This window comes from Notamacropus eugenii, chromosome 1 (genome assembly GCF_028372415.1).
Source record: "Notamacropus eugenii isolate mMacEug1 chromosome 1, mMacEug1.pri_v2, whole genome shotgun sequence".
Taxonomy (NCBI): domain Eukaryota; kingdom Metazoa; phylum Chordata; class Mammalia; order Diprotodontia; family Macropodidae; genus Notamacropus; species Notamacropus eugenii.
Window position 1 is genome coordinate 117341763 of NC_092872.1, and position 16940 is coordinate 117358702.

Sequence of the window (16940 nt, forward strand, 5' to 3'; positions counted from 1 at the left end):
TATTTGCCCTAAATTCTTTGAGTGACTGAGGCCTTGAGGAAAATATAGGTCACTTCTTTGTCATTTGGTTTTCCCCTAGTGGAACCCCCTTAAATTTATGTTTTCTTTAAACCTACAGACAAATAATTAAATTTTTTTCTTCCCTTGTAGAATAAACGCTAACAAATGTTGATAAATAGAGATTATCTTTAAATAAAAAGACATTATAGGCCTCCCTTTACTAGTCACTAAAAATGGTCTTGTAAGGTCATGTCAGTCAGTAAATAAATATTAATTAAGTTTCACTGTGTGCCAGGCACTGTGCTAAGTACTGGGTGTATGAGACAAGACAAAAGACAGTACTTTCCTCAAGGAGCTTTCACTTCTTTTCAACTAAAAAATCCTTCAGTAAGAGCCTATGAGTGTCAATCATTGAACTAAGTAGGAGACACACCACACACACACACACACACACACACACACACACACACACACACACACACAAAGAAATTAAAGTCTTTGAACTCCTATGAGTTTTTATTCCACTGGGAGAAGGAGGAGGATGGAATAAAACATGTAAACCAATAAAGAAATGCAAGGTAAGTAAAAAAGTAATGTTGACAAGGGTGCGACAAGATTGTAAAAGGCTTTGAAAGGCAAACAAAGGAGCTTTTGTATTTTTTGTAGAGGCAATAGGGAAACCACTGGAGCTTTTTTTTCTTTTTTCTTTTTAATTTATTTATTTAACTTTTAACATTCATTTTCACAAAATTTTGGGTTCCAAATTTTCTCCCCATTTGTCCCCTCCCCCACCCCAAAACACTGGCATTCTAATTGCCCCTATGACCAATCTGCTCTCTCTTCTATCATCCCTCTCTGCCCTTGTCTCCATCTTCTCTTTTGTCCTGTAGGGCCAGATAACTTTCTATACCCCATTACCTGTATTTCTTATTTCCTAGTAGCAAGAACAGCACTCAACAGTTGTTCCTAAAACTTTGAGTTCCAACTTCTCTTCATCCCTCCCTCCCCACCCCTTCCCTTTGGAAGGCAAACAATTCAATATAGGCCAAATCTGTGTAGTTTTGCAAATGACTTCCATAATAGTCATGTTGTGTAAGACTAACTATATTTCCCTCCATCCTATCCTGCCCCCCACTGCTTCTATTCTCTCTTTTGATCCTGTCTGTCCCCATGAGTGTTGACCTCAAATTGCTTCCTCCTCCCCATGCCCTCCCTTCCATCATCCCCCCCACCCTGCTTGTCCCCTTCTCCCCCACTCTCCTGTATTGTAAGATAGGTTTTCATACAAAAATGAGTGTGAATTTTATTCCTTCCTTTAGTCAAATGTGATGAGAGTAAACTTCATGTTTTTCTCTCACCTCCCCTCTTTTTCCCTCCACTAAAAAGTCTTTTGCCTGTCTCTTTTATGAGAGATAATTTGCCCCATTCCATTTCTCCCTTTCTCCTCCCAATATATTTCTCTCTCACTGCTTAATTTCATTTTTTTAAAGATATGATCCCATCCTATTCAATTCACTCTGTGCTCTCTGTCTCTGTGTGTGTGTGTGTGTGTGTGTGTATGTAATCCCACCAACTACCCAGATATTGTAAAGTTTCAAGAGTTACAAATATTGTCTTTCCATGTAGGAATGTAAACAGTTCAACTTTAGTAAAGTCCCTTATGACTTCTCTTTGCTGTTTACCTTTTCATGCTTCTCTTCATTCTTGTGTTTGAAAGTCAAATTTTCTTTTCAGCTCTGATCTTTTCATCAAGAATGCTTGAAAGTCTTCAATTTCATTGAAAGACCATTTTTTCCCCTGAAGTATTATACTCAGTTTTGCTGGGTAGATGATTCTTGGTTTAAGTCCTAGTTCCTTTGACTTCTGGAATACCGATTCCACACCCTTCGATCACTTAATGTAGAAGCTGCTAGATCTTGTGTTATCCTGATTGTATTTCCACAATACTTGAATTGTTTCTTTCTAGCTGCTTGCAATATTTTCTCCTTGACCTGGGAACTCTGGAATTTGGCCACAATGTTCCTAGGAGTTTCTCTTTTTGGATCTCTTTCAGGTGGTGATCTATGGATTCCTTGCATACTTATTTTGCCCTCTGGTTCTAGAATCTCAGGGCAGTTTTCCTTGATAATTTCATGAAAGATGATGTCTAGGCTCTTTTTTTGATCATGGCTTTCAGGTAGTCCCATAATTTGTAAATTGTCTCTCCTGGATGTATTTTCCAGGTCAGTTGTTTTTCCAGTGAGATATTTCACATTATCTTCCATTTTTTCATTCTTTTGGTTTTGTTTTGTGATTTCTTGGTTTCTCATAAAGTCATTAGCCTCCATCTGTTCCATTCTAATTTTGAAAGAACTATTTTCTTCAGTGAGCTTTTGAACCACCTTTTCCATTTGGTTAATTCTGTTTTTTAAAGCATTCTTCTCCTCATTGGCTTTTTGAACCTCTTTTGCCAATTGAGTTAGCCTATTTTTCAAGGTGTTATTTTCTTCAGCATTTTTTTGGGTCTCCTTTAGCAAGGTGTTGACCTGCTTTTCATGCTTTTCTTTCATCTCTCTCATTTCTCTTCCCAGTTTTTCCTCCACCTCTCTTACTTGATTTTCAAAATCCTTTTTGAGCTCTTCCATGGCCTGAGCCCATTGAGTGGGCTGGGATGCAGAAGCCTTGACTTCTGTGTCTTTCCCTGATGGTAAGCCTTGTTCTTCCTCATCTGAAAGGATGGGAGGAGATATCTGTTCACCAAGAAAGTAACCTTCTCTGGTCTTATTTTTTTCCCTTTTCTGGGCATTTTCCCAGCCAGTGACTTGACTTCTGCATGTCCTCTCCACACCCACCACGGCTCCAGATCTGCCCAGCTAGAGCTTAGGGGCTAAGATTCAAATGCTGCTTCCCAGCCTCAGGGCTTTGGGCGGGGGCAGGGCTGCTATTCAGTGTGAGATCACGTTCAGGTGCTCAGGTTGGGGCAGGACCACCACACACAGGGCTCAGTTCCCTCAGGGGGTTTATGTGGAGACCTTCAACAATGGATTTGAGCTCCTGCCTGCTTTGGGAGCCCCTGTCTGCTGCTGCCTCTGCTGCTGCCTCCCAAGGGGACCCGAGTTATGTGGACACCCCGCGCCCCTCTCAGCGAGCCAAAAAGACTCTCTCACTGACCTTTGCACCTGTGTGGCTGCTGGAGATTCTGTCCCTGAAGCCTGCTCAGATCTGCTCCTGTTGGTGCTGCGAAGCCAAGGCAGGGCTGGGATCTGCTCTGGGTCCAGTGCGCGACAGACCTTTCATGTCAGTTTTTCAGGGCTCTCTGGAACAGAAATCTCCTCCACTCTGCTGTTCTGTGGCTTCTGCTGCTCTAGAATTTGTTGGGAGTTCTTCTTTACAGGAATTTTATGGGCTGTGTGTTTGGAGCTAGCATATGTGTGTCTTTCTACTCACCATCTTGGCTCCTCCCCCTGGAGCTTTTTTTCTTTTAAATAAGGCATTGGCAGTGAGAATTGCCATTTAGGGCTATCGCTTTGGCATCTGTGTGGAAAATGAATGTCCAAGAAGAAGCAGGGAGACCAAATAGTCAACTTTAGCAATAATCCAGTCAAAAAATGATGAAAACTTGACAGCTAGGGTGGTGGCTATGTGAGTGCATAGAAGGAGACAGATGTGAAGGATACTATGGATGCAGAACTTATAACACTTGGCAATTGATAAGGGAGGCCAAGGAGACTTTGAGGTAGTGAACTTGAATGACTGGAAGTATAATGACCTAAAAGAAATAGGGAAGTTAGTCATTTCCATCTTGCCCAACACCCTTCAGCAACATCCTATCCTAAGTCTCTGCATTAAGATAGTTCCACTTTGGGGTATATTTTTCCACAATTCTACCTAGCATTGGAACATTTCCAATGATGCCAAATGACACATTGTTAACATTTGGTTTCCTAAATCTCTATAATAGAGAAGAGTAGCAACATGGTATAATGGATAGAGTATATCCAAGAACTGTGTTCAAATCCTCCTTCTGACACATACTTAGCCTCTAAGTACATCAGATCTCTAAAACTGTGAGGTACATATAAAATGTTGTCCTGTTTTTGTGCAAAGAGTTTCAATGCTAAGAGTTCTCCAAACAGATGAAGTTATAGGTCCTGACCAAAACATAGCAACAATAATTTTTGAACTCAACAAGTTTATGTAGATTCTTAATGTATGCTAAGGAAAGACAGACACTGAAAACCTTAAGTTTGGCTTTGGAGAGCCATACCTACAAATGCCTTCTCTGAGCAGAAAGATATCAAAGAGAATGTTGTGGCTGAATATGTTGAGACTTGTTATTCATACTGAAATCAAAGCTGAATTAGAAGAATGAATGAAATGCCTTTAATTAAGTGGTACTATGGACCAAGCACTGTTGTGCTAAACATGACCTGAGACCATCCCTTCCCTTAAGAAGCTTCCATTCTAATGGAGGCAACAACACATTGGGGAATGGTGACTAGGGATGGAAATGTTGGTCTTTGAAGTGACAAAGATGGTGAGTGGATCAATAGGGCAGTCTATCATCACAACCTTTGCAAAAGCAATGGCAATAGTGATTTAATTATTTCCTCAGAAAGAGATAGAAAGTAGCAGAGTAGAAAATGCCTGGAGTGAATATGAGAATTCATGATTCTGTGGAGTACAGAACCTAATGACAACTTTTCCCATGCATATTCTCTATTGGTCAGGTTTGAAGGGTGAAGCAACAGCAGTAGTAGGAAGGGAAAGTCAAAATATATGACTACATTCAAAGTCTCCTGCATTAGACTGAAAATTCCCTGAGAGCAGAGAATGTCTTTTGACTTTTTTTGTATCTCTAACACTTAGCACAATGCCTGGCATAAAATAATTAGTTATTAATAAATGTTTATTGACTGATCGACCTATGCAATACCAGTCTTTTGATGTTAACACCTTCACAACTGTAAAGTGGAACATAACAGTCTTTGAAAGTATCTGAACAAAACTCTATGCAACGTTAACAAATTATAGGGCCTATCTAAATAAGGTAGCTATAGAAAGAATAGCTTGACAAAAAAATGAATATGTTTTATAAGGCAGTGACAGTAGGACATGTAATACATGGGTCCCAAACCTACAGAAATGCTTTTGAAATAAGCAAACATCACTTCACCAATCAACAGTTAAGGCTAATAATAGGCACACACCATTGAATTTGTCAAATATAACCTAAGGTGGCTTACCTCCAGATGATGCCTATGAAATGCCAAAGATTTAAGAGAATTCTCAAGATACTCTCAATCATTATCATCTGCATGAACTTAGCAAAAAAATATGTTAGCAAAGAAGCATTGAGTCATGACTGAGTCATGTGGACTTTTTTCTGAACATAATATTTATGATGGTGCGTCAAGAACAGTCTATTATCAGCATACTACAGGAGAGTTGTGTTTAAGAAGCCAGACTTAGTGATCAAGGTAGATTATGCAGGAAAATGGTGGAGACAGTTCAACATACCATTGCAGGCTATAAAATTTAGCTTCTACCACATACCTAAGAAGATATGACCTTGAATTCTTTTGTAGACAAATAGATGATGACAAATCCTCATGATACAAATATAGATCCAAAAATATCCCAGACAACTCAACCAACTCAAATTGGACCATCGTCATAGACTGACCACAGTCTTCTTGACATATTCATAAAAACAACATGGACAGATGATAGATAGATAGAAATAGATATCACCATTGTCAATCCTTATAATCTCCAAACCACATAGAATAAAAGTTTCCAAAGTATAAAGACTTATTTGAGATCAAAATCAAATGGGATTAGAATGAGGTACATTTTATGCTTCTTGTCCTGTCCACTACTGGAGTTGTTCCAATGGATGCTTCCAATGAACCTACAAAAGATGACCTTACATACTAGAACTTTTATTCATCTATAAAAAGCAGTTGCTTTATTCACCTTTGCAATAGTCTACAGAACTTTGAATACAGAGGGATAAAAGCAGGAGAGTGGTCCTTCTCCCAGGACTATTTCTAGCTAAATTTCACCAAGAAAGAAAAGAAAAAAGCTAATAATTAATAAATAATTCAAGAACACAGCTTTGCCCTATTTCAGGTTTTCCTCCCTAAAGATTTTCAGCCAAGTAAGCATTTAAGTTATACATACCTCTGTTCCAACCAAAAAACAAACCCAATGACTTAAAAAAATTAAACATGTTCTCTCAAAAAAGTACCAGCATTTGCAATCTAACAGTTTATTAAGAATTATGAAGGAGTTTTTAGTTTAAAAAAAAAAACATTTTTCTTCTTCATTGAGACTTTGAATCCCTTCTACATGAATGTTAGGTTATCTTTCTTTTTTTGGTTTGTTTTTTACAATCATCCTTATACTTATAACATCCAGCATAGTTTTCACTAAAAACAAATTGATTTTGCTGATATTAATTAAAACAAAAACCGCCCATATTTTATTTAACGGCTAGAAGAAAAGATGACTGATGTTTTTATCTTCATTTTTACAGCAAGAGGAAAGAGTTCTTCTATAAGGTCTAAATGTATCTAGGGAGGATTTGGGGGAAGAGATGTCCATTTTATTCCACAAATGTTTCTACTATGTGCAAGGCAAATTTCTACATAGTTCTTATGATGTGCCAAACATATTTCCACTTAGTTTCTATTATGTTCCAGGCACTGAGATAAGAGCTGAGGATACAAAATCAAAACTGAAATAACTGCTGACCTTGAATAACTTACATTCTACTTGCTGCATTTATGCCAGCTGGACAGTATCCTAAAACCAGGTTTCACACATACCAGCTTTCCCTTTATCTTCAGGTTCTCCAAGGGTGACTCCTCAAATAGAAGATTTGCCTGACCACATGGAAGTAAACAGTGGTAAATTCAACCCTATCTGCAAAGCCTCTGGCTACCCACTGCCTGATGCTGAAGAAATGACCTTGGTGAAACCAGATGGAACTGTCCTGCAAGTAAGATACAATAATACCATTATTATTATTATCATCTGACATGGTCAAGTGCTTTTATTGTGCTATCCCTCCTGAAGAACATTGCTTTAAACTAGATTTTTGATAATTTTTTTTATTGCCTACCTTTCCCCAATACAGGGGTTGAACTTGGGTTTTTTGAATCGTAAGACCAGTACTTTTCACTCAACCTTGTTTCCTCCCATAATCAATGGACTTGGAGTCTATATTTTAGTTCTCCAATTTAGGAGACAGAAGTCTCTGAGTATCACATGGAAATATCATTCCAATTTAGACAATGACAATGTAGACATGAAATAGTGACATTCTTTTTTGTTCTCTATTTCAATGATAATTTCTTACTTGCAGCATTGCTTAATAAAAGGTTTTTAGACAATGTTCAGGTTCCCTTTACTGTAGATCTCCTTTGCTGGAAAGAAATGCGTTGTCTTCCCACTGACCATTCCTAGCATTGCTGGGTATCAAAAGTTACTCAGCAATTCCCTTTCTCTAAGATGATGTTCAGAAAGTTTTAGAGAAGATATCTTTGGAGATACAAAAGGAAAAACAAAGTATGTCCCACTCTTTTAGGGACAGATAAAATTCAGCTTGACCTGGAAGTAAATGGATATTATCATCAGTTCAATGTTTCTTTCTTTTAAAAAATGTTTATATGCTTTACTGTTACAAAATCTTCATTTCTGGGTGTATCCCTTCCTCCTCCTTCTGACCAAGGAGCTATCCTTGTAACAGAAAACCAAAAAAGGACAAGAAACAATTTCAAACCAACATATCAACCAACTATAACACTATTTGCAATATTTCGCACTCATAGACCCTCACATTTGCAAAGAAGGAAAGGACACAAATTTTCTCAATTTTTCTCCAGAACCAAAACAGGCTATTAGAAATCCAGAGCATTCAGCTTCATTTTGTGTTTTTTTTTTTACTTTTTGATTTATATTGCTGAAATAACTGGGTATGTTTTCTTGATCCTATTTACTTCATTCTCCATTCATTCATATGAGTTCTCCCATGCCTCCCTGAATTTTTCGTATTTATTATTTCTTATGACACAATAATACTCAATTACTTCCAAATATTACTTGTTTACCCATTATTAATAAGCATCTACTTTGTTTCTAATTAAAAGTGTCATTCTTGAAGTCTATAGCGAGTGCAGTTGAAAGGTGGGTCAGCTATAACCAGTTAGAGTCAAAATAACCTGTTAATCATCTGGAAATTCACTAGCCTTACTGAAGTCACCTGATCTCACTAGCTCTTTCATTAAAACTTAGAGTAGAGATGCATTAGAATAGCTCCCCTTTCACACACACCCCCCAGACCATACTGAGTCATTAGTTAGCCTCAGCACCCACATTTTCCTGAAGAAAAGAAAGTGTTACAGTCATTGGGGTTTAAAAGTTAACTCTACCCCTTATTCTAAAGAGAGACTACCAAAATATGTCTTCTTGTCTTCCCCTAAACAGAGCAAAATTGCAAACAGGAGTGAATGTACAATCTAAGTGCTGGACATGAATTCAAATTCTGCTTCAGACGCTTCCCAGCTGTATGATTCTGGGATAGTCACTTCAACCTCCTTCAGCCTGAGTTTCCTCTTCTGTAACGTAGAGATAACAGTAGCATCTACTATCCAGGGTTGTTGCAAGGATCAAATAAGCTTAAATACATAAAGTGCTTTGCAAATGTATATGCTTTTTACTATTATTGTTAAACTCATAGTAGCAGTCACCTTCCTGGAATCTCACTTTCCTCATCTATAAAACGTAAAAATGTTTAAAACGAAGTGATAGCACTTAACTTCACAGGACATGAAATAACACATGTAAAACATTTTACAAACTCTGAAGAACTATAGAAGTTTTAGCCATTATTTTTCCTCATCCTTAAAGTTAATATGGTGCAATCAAATAAAGGTTTAATTATTCTTTTCTAACAATAGCATTAGAGTGGACAGTCTAAGGGAGGTTTCACACAATGTAAACTTTCCTTATAATTAAAGCTTGGGAAATGAGCCAACAGTGACACCCTACACTATCTTTAACTTTTCCTCATTAGAAAGCTTATTCCTTAACAAAAAAAGAAGGTTGTAGATCTGTGTATACTTGTGATACCAATACTTTTTGCATATCTTTATTTTCTTTGGTTTGTTCATTTTAGCCTAAATCCTTTGTACGAAATAATCGATCCGAAGCTGAATTCAGCATCCATCGGATTCTACCCCCTGACTCAGGTGTTTGGGTCTGTAGTGTGAGCACAGTGGCTGGAATGGTGGAAAAATCCTTCAACATTTCTGTTAAAGGTAAGCCTCACTTTCTTGAGCTAAAAGATGTCTTCCTCAAACCACAATGGCAACTTAGCTTATGGATTCTTAATAACATGAACTTGTTTTCCTGGAAAAAAACAACCTGATAAATCTTTTGATATAATTGGTTTTCTTTGTAATTTTATATATTTTATTAATTTTAATAACCTTATTAATATTTTAATTAATTAAATAATTTAATTGATTTAATCCTTTTATTAATAAACATTATTCTGAGAGAAATTCCATAGGTTTTTCTAGGGGCTCCAAAAACATATAAATAAGACAAGAACCCTTGATCAAGTTAAAGTACTGAAAATGTTCTAACAGATCATAATCTGTGCCAGAGTGGGTAAGAAGATGTTTTTAATGTATGGAGAGCATTTCATGTTGTGATGTATTCATTGTTTTACAGAGCACCAAGCTTTGACTTTTTACGCATTAGATATGAAGGAAGAAGGTTGTTATAATCTTATCACACAAGAATATTGTTACTTCTTAGCTTATAAGAAGTTTGGAAAATCTTTTGTGTAAGCCATAACTAAGCAATCATTCATTATGCTATGTCATGTTGCACAAGTAACAAACATCATTTTGCAGAAATTCAGAAAATTTTGGTGACTACTATGCTATGCTAGAAATGTCCAGATTTTTTTTTCTCATGATCAAAATATTTCAAATGGATATGTACCTATGTCTAGTGGGAGTGGGGAGGCTGGGGACCTATTATCTAACCCAACTACCTCATTTTATAGATAAGAATAATGAGATGCCAACATGATTTACATCTGGCTTCACTTATTACTTATTTAGAGATTCTTTGGGACAGATTCAGAATTCATTCCATAATGGAGTACAGGATTGCATTCATAGTTACTTTTTTTTTTTAAGGTCAAGGACTATGTTAGGGTGGATACATCTTTATAAATGAATTTGGATTCTGTTGCCAAGAGAGTAAGAGTCAGTGTCGTCCTAAGAACTCTTAATATTCTTTGGATGTTTTCTGAACCCTCTACTTTATTCAGTAGAGCGTTCAGTGGGTCAAAATAGTTTCTCATTTTGTGCTCCTCTCAGGGAAAGAGAAAATAGTGTGAAAATAATCATCTTGTCTAAGACCCTAGAAGGACCATACTCATTGGTGAATAAATAGCAGTAAGTTCAAAACAAGCCAATTTGGGGCCAGTTGTTGGCTCCAGGATTTTATCTTCCTTGGCAAGATTCCTCATGCATTTAACAACAGCATCTATGGCTCAGTGGGTAGAGTGCTGGGCTTGGCATCAGAAAGACCTGTGTTCAAACCTGCCTCAAACCCTTAGCAAAATGACTGTGGGCAAGTATGATCCTATGACCAAAGGTCACATGCAGAGACCATACTAGAATTTGTCTAAATTTAAAGTTAGAAGAGGAATAAGATATCATTTAGTTAACTCCTTATTTTTTCAGACTAGGAAACAGACCTCAAAAGGTTATGTGATTCATCCAAGGTTAAGTAATAAGTGGTAGAACTAGGAAGTGAACCTTGGGCTTCTGACTCCAAGTCTAGCTTTGGATAGCACGTATGGTTTATCATTTATCCCTCCATTAAAGCCTTATTCTTTGTTTCCCAATAGTGTATAAGTGAACTGGGTTATACCAATGAAATACTCAGACAAATCTAATGCCAAACAAAAAAGGATTTGAGAATGGGTTTGACCAGTAGACTATGGCTTTCTTCCAAGGATCAGCCAGGTTGAGTTTTCAGAGGCCAAAAAGTTGGTTACCAGGTGCTGAATTTTAGGGGCTATTCCAATTTATGAAACTGTCAACTACAATCTGGCAATGTTATGATCTGGTCCCTTTCAATGAAATAAGCATACGTATTGAGAAAAATCACCATCTTTAGAAAGACTCTCACTTATTAACTTAAGGTAGAATTCTGTAAAAAACTGTTGGAGAGTAGGCCCCCATTAGCTGATAAATGCAAACCTTTAGTCCATTTAATTACACATATGAAATTTAAACACAGTTGATCTTGTTCAATAGTGGTAATCACTCTGAAGGAGGAGAATCTCAGTTTAAAACAACTAGATATTTTGATTACCAGACCAAAGCAACCACCAGAGAAAGGTCAACATGATTATAATTACATTATTATACTGTTTTCCTATTTAGAGGAATTAACCTGCCCAATCACTTGTACATACCTTCTGTTTATCTGCTCAGTTACCACATGTAAATAGATCAGGCCTAAATTTGAATCTGACAGGTCTGATTTTGATTTGTAGATGACAGTTTGCAGCCTTGGGAAATTCTCTACATTTTCATTTCATAGAGGGATGAAAGGGGAGAAATGAATGTGTTAAATTGAGTATGAACACAGGAAGGAGAAGAAGGTTGACTGGCAAACATTTGAAAATTGTTTGAAATATGAAAGACTAGGGGCAGCTAGGTGGCACAGTGAATACAGCTCTGGCCCTGGAGTCAGGAGGACTTGAGTTCAAATGCAGCCTCAGACACTTGACAGTTACTAGCTGTGCGACCTTGGGTAATTGCCTTGCCTTCCCACCTCCAAAAAGTAAAAATAAAAAAAAAGAAATATGAAAGACTGGACATCACATGATCAAAAAAGGCTGTTGGGTTATTCTAAAATAGTCTTCTACATGTTTCTGAAAAAAAGGACAGTTTTTTTTTTTAATACAGCAAATATTTCCTAAGGTATTCTGTTTAAAGAATAAAATAGGGGTAGCAGCTAGACTGGTGATTTTATTTGATATAAGACAATGCCAGGTAAAGAAAACTCCTACAAATTCAGGGTGACACCTTCTCTGCAATGTACAATCTTGGAGAGTTTTCTAGAGTACTGAAAAGTTAAGTAACTTACATTTATTATATGTCAAAAGGACGTTTGTATTCAGGTCTCCTGGACTTTGCAAGGCCAGTTCTCTATGCACTATGCCTCTGAATAATAAAAATTAAAAAGAAACTTTAAAATAAAAAGTCCCTACATGTGAGAGCCAACCTAATTTTGTCACCCTAATTAGTTCCCCCAGAGCCTCTGAATGCACCGAAGGTGGTGGAGACTGGTCACAACTTTGTTACCGTCAATATCAGTTCTGAGCCTTATTTGGGAGATGGGCCGATCCAGTCCAAGAAGCTCCTGTACAAGTCCAGTAAACAGTATGAAACCTGGAAGCATATGCAAGGTAAGGATCTGACTCCAAGAGGTCAGTGGAATACAAAGCAGATTTTTTGTGTGTGTACCATGTGGTTAGAAATCACATCCTCTCTTGTCCTCAAGCTCCTCTCTCATCCCCCCTCCAGTTGTGGGACAAAGTTCCACTGCCAGTGCTTTCCCATGCATGTGGTAAAATGAAGTCATACGAACTGCTGCTGAATTAGGTCATTATTAGGTAGCAAACCTGGTCAGATGCAAACCCTAGAGTGGTGGTGAGATGTTGTTGTGTTTGTCCTTTGTTTTCAAAGAGGCCCATGACATCAGAGAAATGATAACATGACTTTCAGTTGACTTTGTTTTGAGTGAGGGAGGGCTGTGCAAGGTCACCAGCCTCACTTTCTCCTCCTGAGCATCTGGATCCAGTGACCAGATATTCATCAGGAAGACAGGAAACAGCCCAAGATGCAATGGGAGACCTTGGCCTTTTAGACTTAGGCTTTTTCAGGTATTCATTTAAAGTGAGGTAATGCCCATTCAGTGAATAGGCCTGTTTAAAAAGTGGTCAGTGAGATGGTCCCTTTAATAGAAAAGAAAAAAATAAATAGCAGGAGACTCAGGGTTGTTGTTTTGAAGAGAAACTGTTGCTATTGACATTCACTCTAAGCCAGGAGGGTCCAAAAACAGCCATTGTGTGGAGGTTGGGCAGGGACCCTTTGTGGTTCAATCCGTGGGCTTCAGAGTGCATGGGGTCTAAGGTGTTAGGGGAAGAAAGAAAGAAAAGAAAGGAAGGAAGGAAGGAAGGAAGGAAGGAAGGAAGGAAGGAAGGAAGGAAGGAAGGAAGGAAGGAAGACTAGAGGGGAGTAAAGGAAAGGATTAAGCATTTATACAGAGCCTATGTGCCAGGCACTATTCTAAGAACTTTGCAAATATGATCTCATTTGATTCTGACAACCACCCTGGGAGAGAGGTAGTATAATTCTTTCCATCTTACAGTTGAGGAAGCTGAGGGATAGAGTTTGACTGTGACTTGTTCAGGGGCACATAGCTAATGAGTGTCTGAGGCCAAATCTGAACTCAGGTATTCCTGACTCCCGGCCCAGCCCTCTATCCATGGGGCCAACAGCTGCTTCAGGGACTATATAGAACTGAACTATAGAGCTGAATTTTCTTATTTTGCATCCTGCTACCTTATTTCTAAATGCCCAGTTTATTTTATCTATCTATCTATCTATCTATCTATCTATCTATCTATCTATCTATCTATCTATCTATCATCTTTCTATCTATCTACCTATTCATCAGTTATATTTTTGGACAGACCTGTAATTTCTTTGGTATATGGAACTCTCAAAAAAAGGAAATTTCCTCTACCAAAGCAGGTTAGTATGTATTCCATAACTAAAGAATATTAAAGAGTCATGTGGGTCTTAGTGATTTGCCCGGAAATCACAGATTTCTAGAGCATTTACGTGAGGATGGAGAGGTGACAGAGCTAGAATAAACAAATATATTTCTGACTTGTAGAAGGAAAGTATACATATGAACCAGCTGTTGGGAAATAGATGGTCTGCACAGGAAAAGCAAAGTACTCAAGCAATTGTGATGATGGAGGAAGGTTTTGTAGCCCAATAACCCAGATGACTACATTTAACAAATTCATCAGACTATTCCTCAACTTTATACTTTGCCTCTGAAGGCCCAATCAAAAATTCATAGACCACAGAGTCTTAAAACTAAGATGCTAAATTATTGTTTCTAGAACCAATGTTCAGTTTCATTAGAAAACAGCTTTCTATCACTACCCAGAAGTATCTGACACTGATTCCCTAATATTCACTCCACTATTCATGCTTCCTGGAAATAGTCAGCCTTAATGAGGTCTTCAAAATACAGTAAAGAATCTAATAAAGCTACTGTCACCTGGAATTAGTAGTAACTCTAATAGAAACTAAGAAGCACATAGATAAATAAAATATAGGGCATGTATGTTTCTTAGTTCTTTGGATGAATCCATTTACATAGAAAGGCATCCTGTGTAAAATGTACATAGGAGCCATATAAACCAATTATCTAGACATTAAAACAAACCTGAAAGAGCCTTTACTGACTCTTTGCCAGCCTGGTTCTGACTCTTCTATTATATCTATTTCATAAAATCATACATCTAAAACTGCAAGGGAATTTAAAAACCACCTAGCCTTGTTTCTTCGTTTTTCATATAAGTTAAACTGAGGCCCAACTAGCAATTGCTTCAAGTAAGATTTAAACTAAGGTCTTCTGACTAAGGCCAACTCTCAACTGTATTTAAGATTATTTAAAATTTTTTACTACTTCAGATATGCATGTGCTTCCCTCCCATATATTCCCATTCTACTACTACTTTGAATTAATGAGGTCTTACCAGATAGAGGAATATGCAACTATATATAAAAGGTCTTTGCAAATCTTGAAGGACTGTATAATGCCACCTATATTTACAAACATAGCTTATGGTATTAAGATATGAGCCCCAAAGCTTTGCCAATTAGGTAACCCCAATGCCATAAGATCAGTAAAGACTCTTTTCACTTACATTAGGGTCCATAACAATCTACCCCTAGAGTTTAAGTTTTTGAACTTATCTCCAAAACATCCTTTTTTAAAACTAACAATTTCTTGGTCTAAAAAAATATAAAACTAATTACAGTTTCCTGGGCTTTTCTTTTCTTTACTCAGTAAATAAAGAAATTGTAATACTGGACTCCTTGGAACCAAGAACAGAATATGAGCTCTGTGTTCAGTTGAGCCGCCGAGGAGAGGGTGGTGAAGGACATCCAGGACCTGTCAAACGTTTTACTACAGCATCCATTGGTAAGTAGTAGGGGAAGAAACAGTCTCCATATACAGAAGCTCAATACTTGGTATTGAACTGCTAATTAACTGGCTTTTTAGGATTTTTTTATGGGGCAGATTCATAGCTTGACTGTTGGGAGACTAGGGATATATCTTCTTAAAAGATCATGGATATAGAGCTAGAAAGGATATTAGAGGTCATCCACTCCAATGTCTTTATTTTAGAGTTGAAGAGATGGAGAATGAAAAGAGGTGACTTGACCAAAGTCATCCAAGTACTAAGTATCTGAAACAGGATCTGAACTCAGATTTTCTTGACTCCTAAGTCTGGTATTTGAATCCACTATTCGACCAAGCCAAACCACTACTGATCTCTTGCACACCCCATTCAGCCACGTGATACCAATACATACCTGTATCATCTAGACCAGTAGCGTCAAACTCAAATAGAAACCATATATAAGAATTCCTGTGGGCCACATATTGATTTTAAAAAACCTACATATTAATATTATCTTTGTTCTATTGTATTTTTAAATTATTTTGCTAAATATTTCCCCATTACATTTTAATCTGGCACTAGTCACAATGGCCCACTGCCCATTGTTTGACACCTCTGACCTAGATTACTCCTTTTTGGGGATAGGTTTATGCCACACGGGAACCATAAGGGAAAACAGAGAAACAAAGATTCATTAACTCTAGCTGAGGTACTTGCTACTGTTACCCTACTGCATAAACTATACTATGGCCAGTCAAACTACTTTCCTTGGGTAAATTTTGTGTCTGCCCACTCCTGTTGTCATGCCTTTTTGATTTATCAGTGCTTTGAGCTAGAAACGAAGGGTCTTTCTAGCCCAACAGTTAAAACCCTCCTCTCTGAGACCTTGTTGCCTGGTGTTCTCTGTAACTGATGTCTGCCCTACTCTGATTCCTGATTCAATTCAACAAAACTTGATTAAATGCCAACAGTGTTGAAGGCATTGTGCTTTAAACTCCTGTGTTTGAATCCTACCTGAAACTACTAGAGGTATGACCCTGGTAAAATCACTAAACCTCTCTAATCATCAGTTTTCTAATATATAAAATGAAGATAATAATAGCACCTACAACACAGAGTTATTATGAGGTTCAAATGAGATAACAAAAGGAATCACTTAAGATAGGATGCACTGAATAACTGTGGCTAACCATAAGATTCAAAATTGATAATGTTTAACTTTGAGAGAAGAGATTATGTTAGTGTGTGACCAACCAGCCAGCTACTTCCTTATAAGCTTCTTGTAATGCCTCAGAGCCAGATTTCTGAAATAAACTACTATTCCACAATGATTTATCTATATTAAATTATTTTTAAATCAGAATTGCTCATAAGTGACCTCTTTCTAGTTGCCCCTTTTTGGTCTACAAACTTTATCTAGCTAAAAAGCAAATTTGTTGATGTTAAGAAGCACAGAAAATGATCCGTATATCAAATATACTGCATTTCATCTAGAATTTCCCTCCCTCCCTCCCTCCACCTCAATGAGGAGTCTGGAAGACATTTATTATTCTAATTGATAATACTTTCCTACTCTCAAATCCTGCTTTTCCCACAATATACTCCAGTCCCTAACCCTAATTTGAAAATAGAGAATATAAGGTAC

General features: G+C 37.3%; 1 protein-coding gene across 2 annotated transcripts in view; it reads left to right on the forward strand.

Annotated features, from left to right (window-relative positions):
• Window positions 1–16940, forward strand: part of TEK (TEK receptor tyrosine kinase) — a 135484-nt gene that overhangs the window by 64149 nt on the left and 54395 nt on the right. For both annotated transcript variants that reach the window (XM_072612487.1, XM_072612498.1), the window contains 4 exons: window positions 6834–6985; window positions 9164–9305; window positions 12329–12490; window positions 15178–15312. In XM_072612487.1, coding sequence (XP_072468588.1) covers window positions 6834–6985; window positions 9164–9305; window positions 12329–12490; window positions 15178–15312 — 591 coding nt within the window. The remainder of the gene's footprint in view (window positions 1–6833; window positions 6986–9163; window positions 9306–12328; window positions 12491–15177; window positions 15313–16940) is intronic.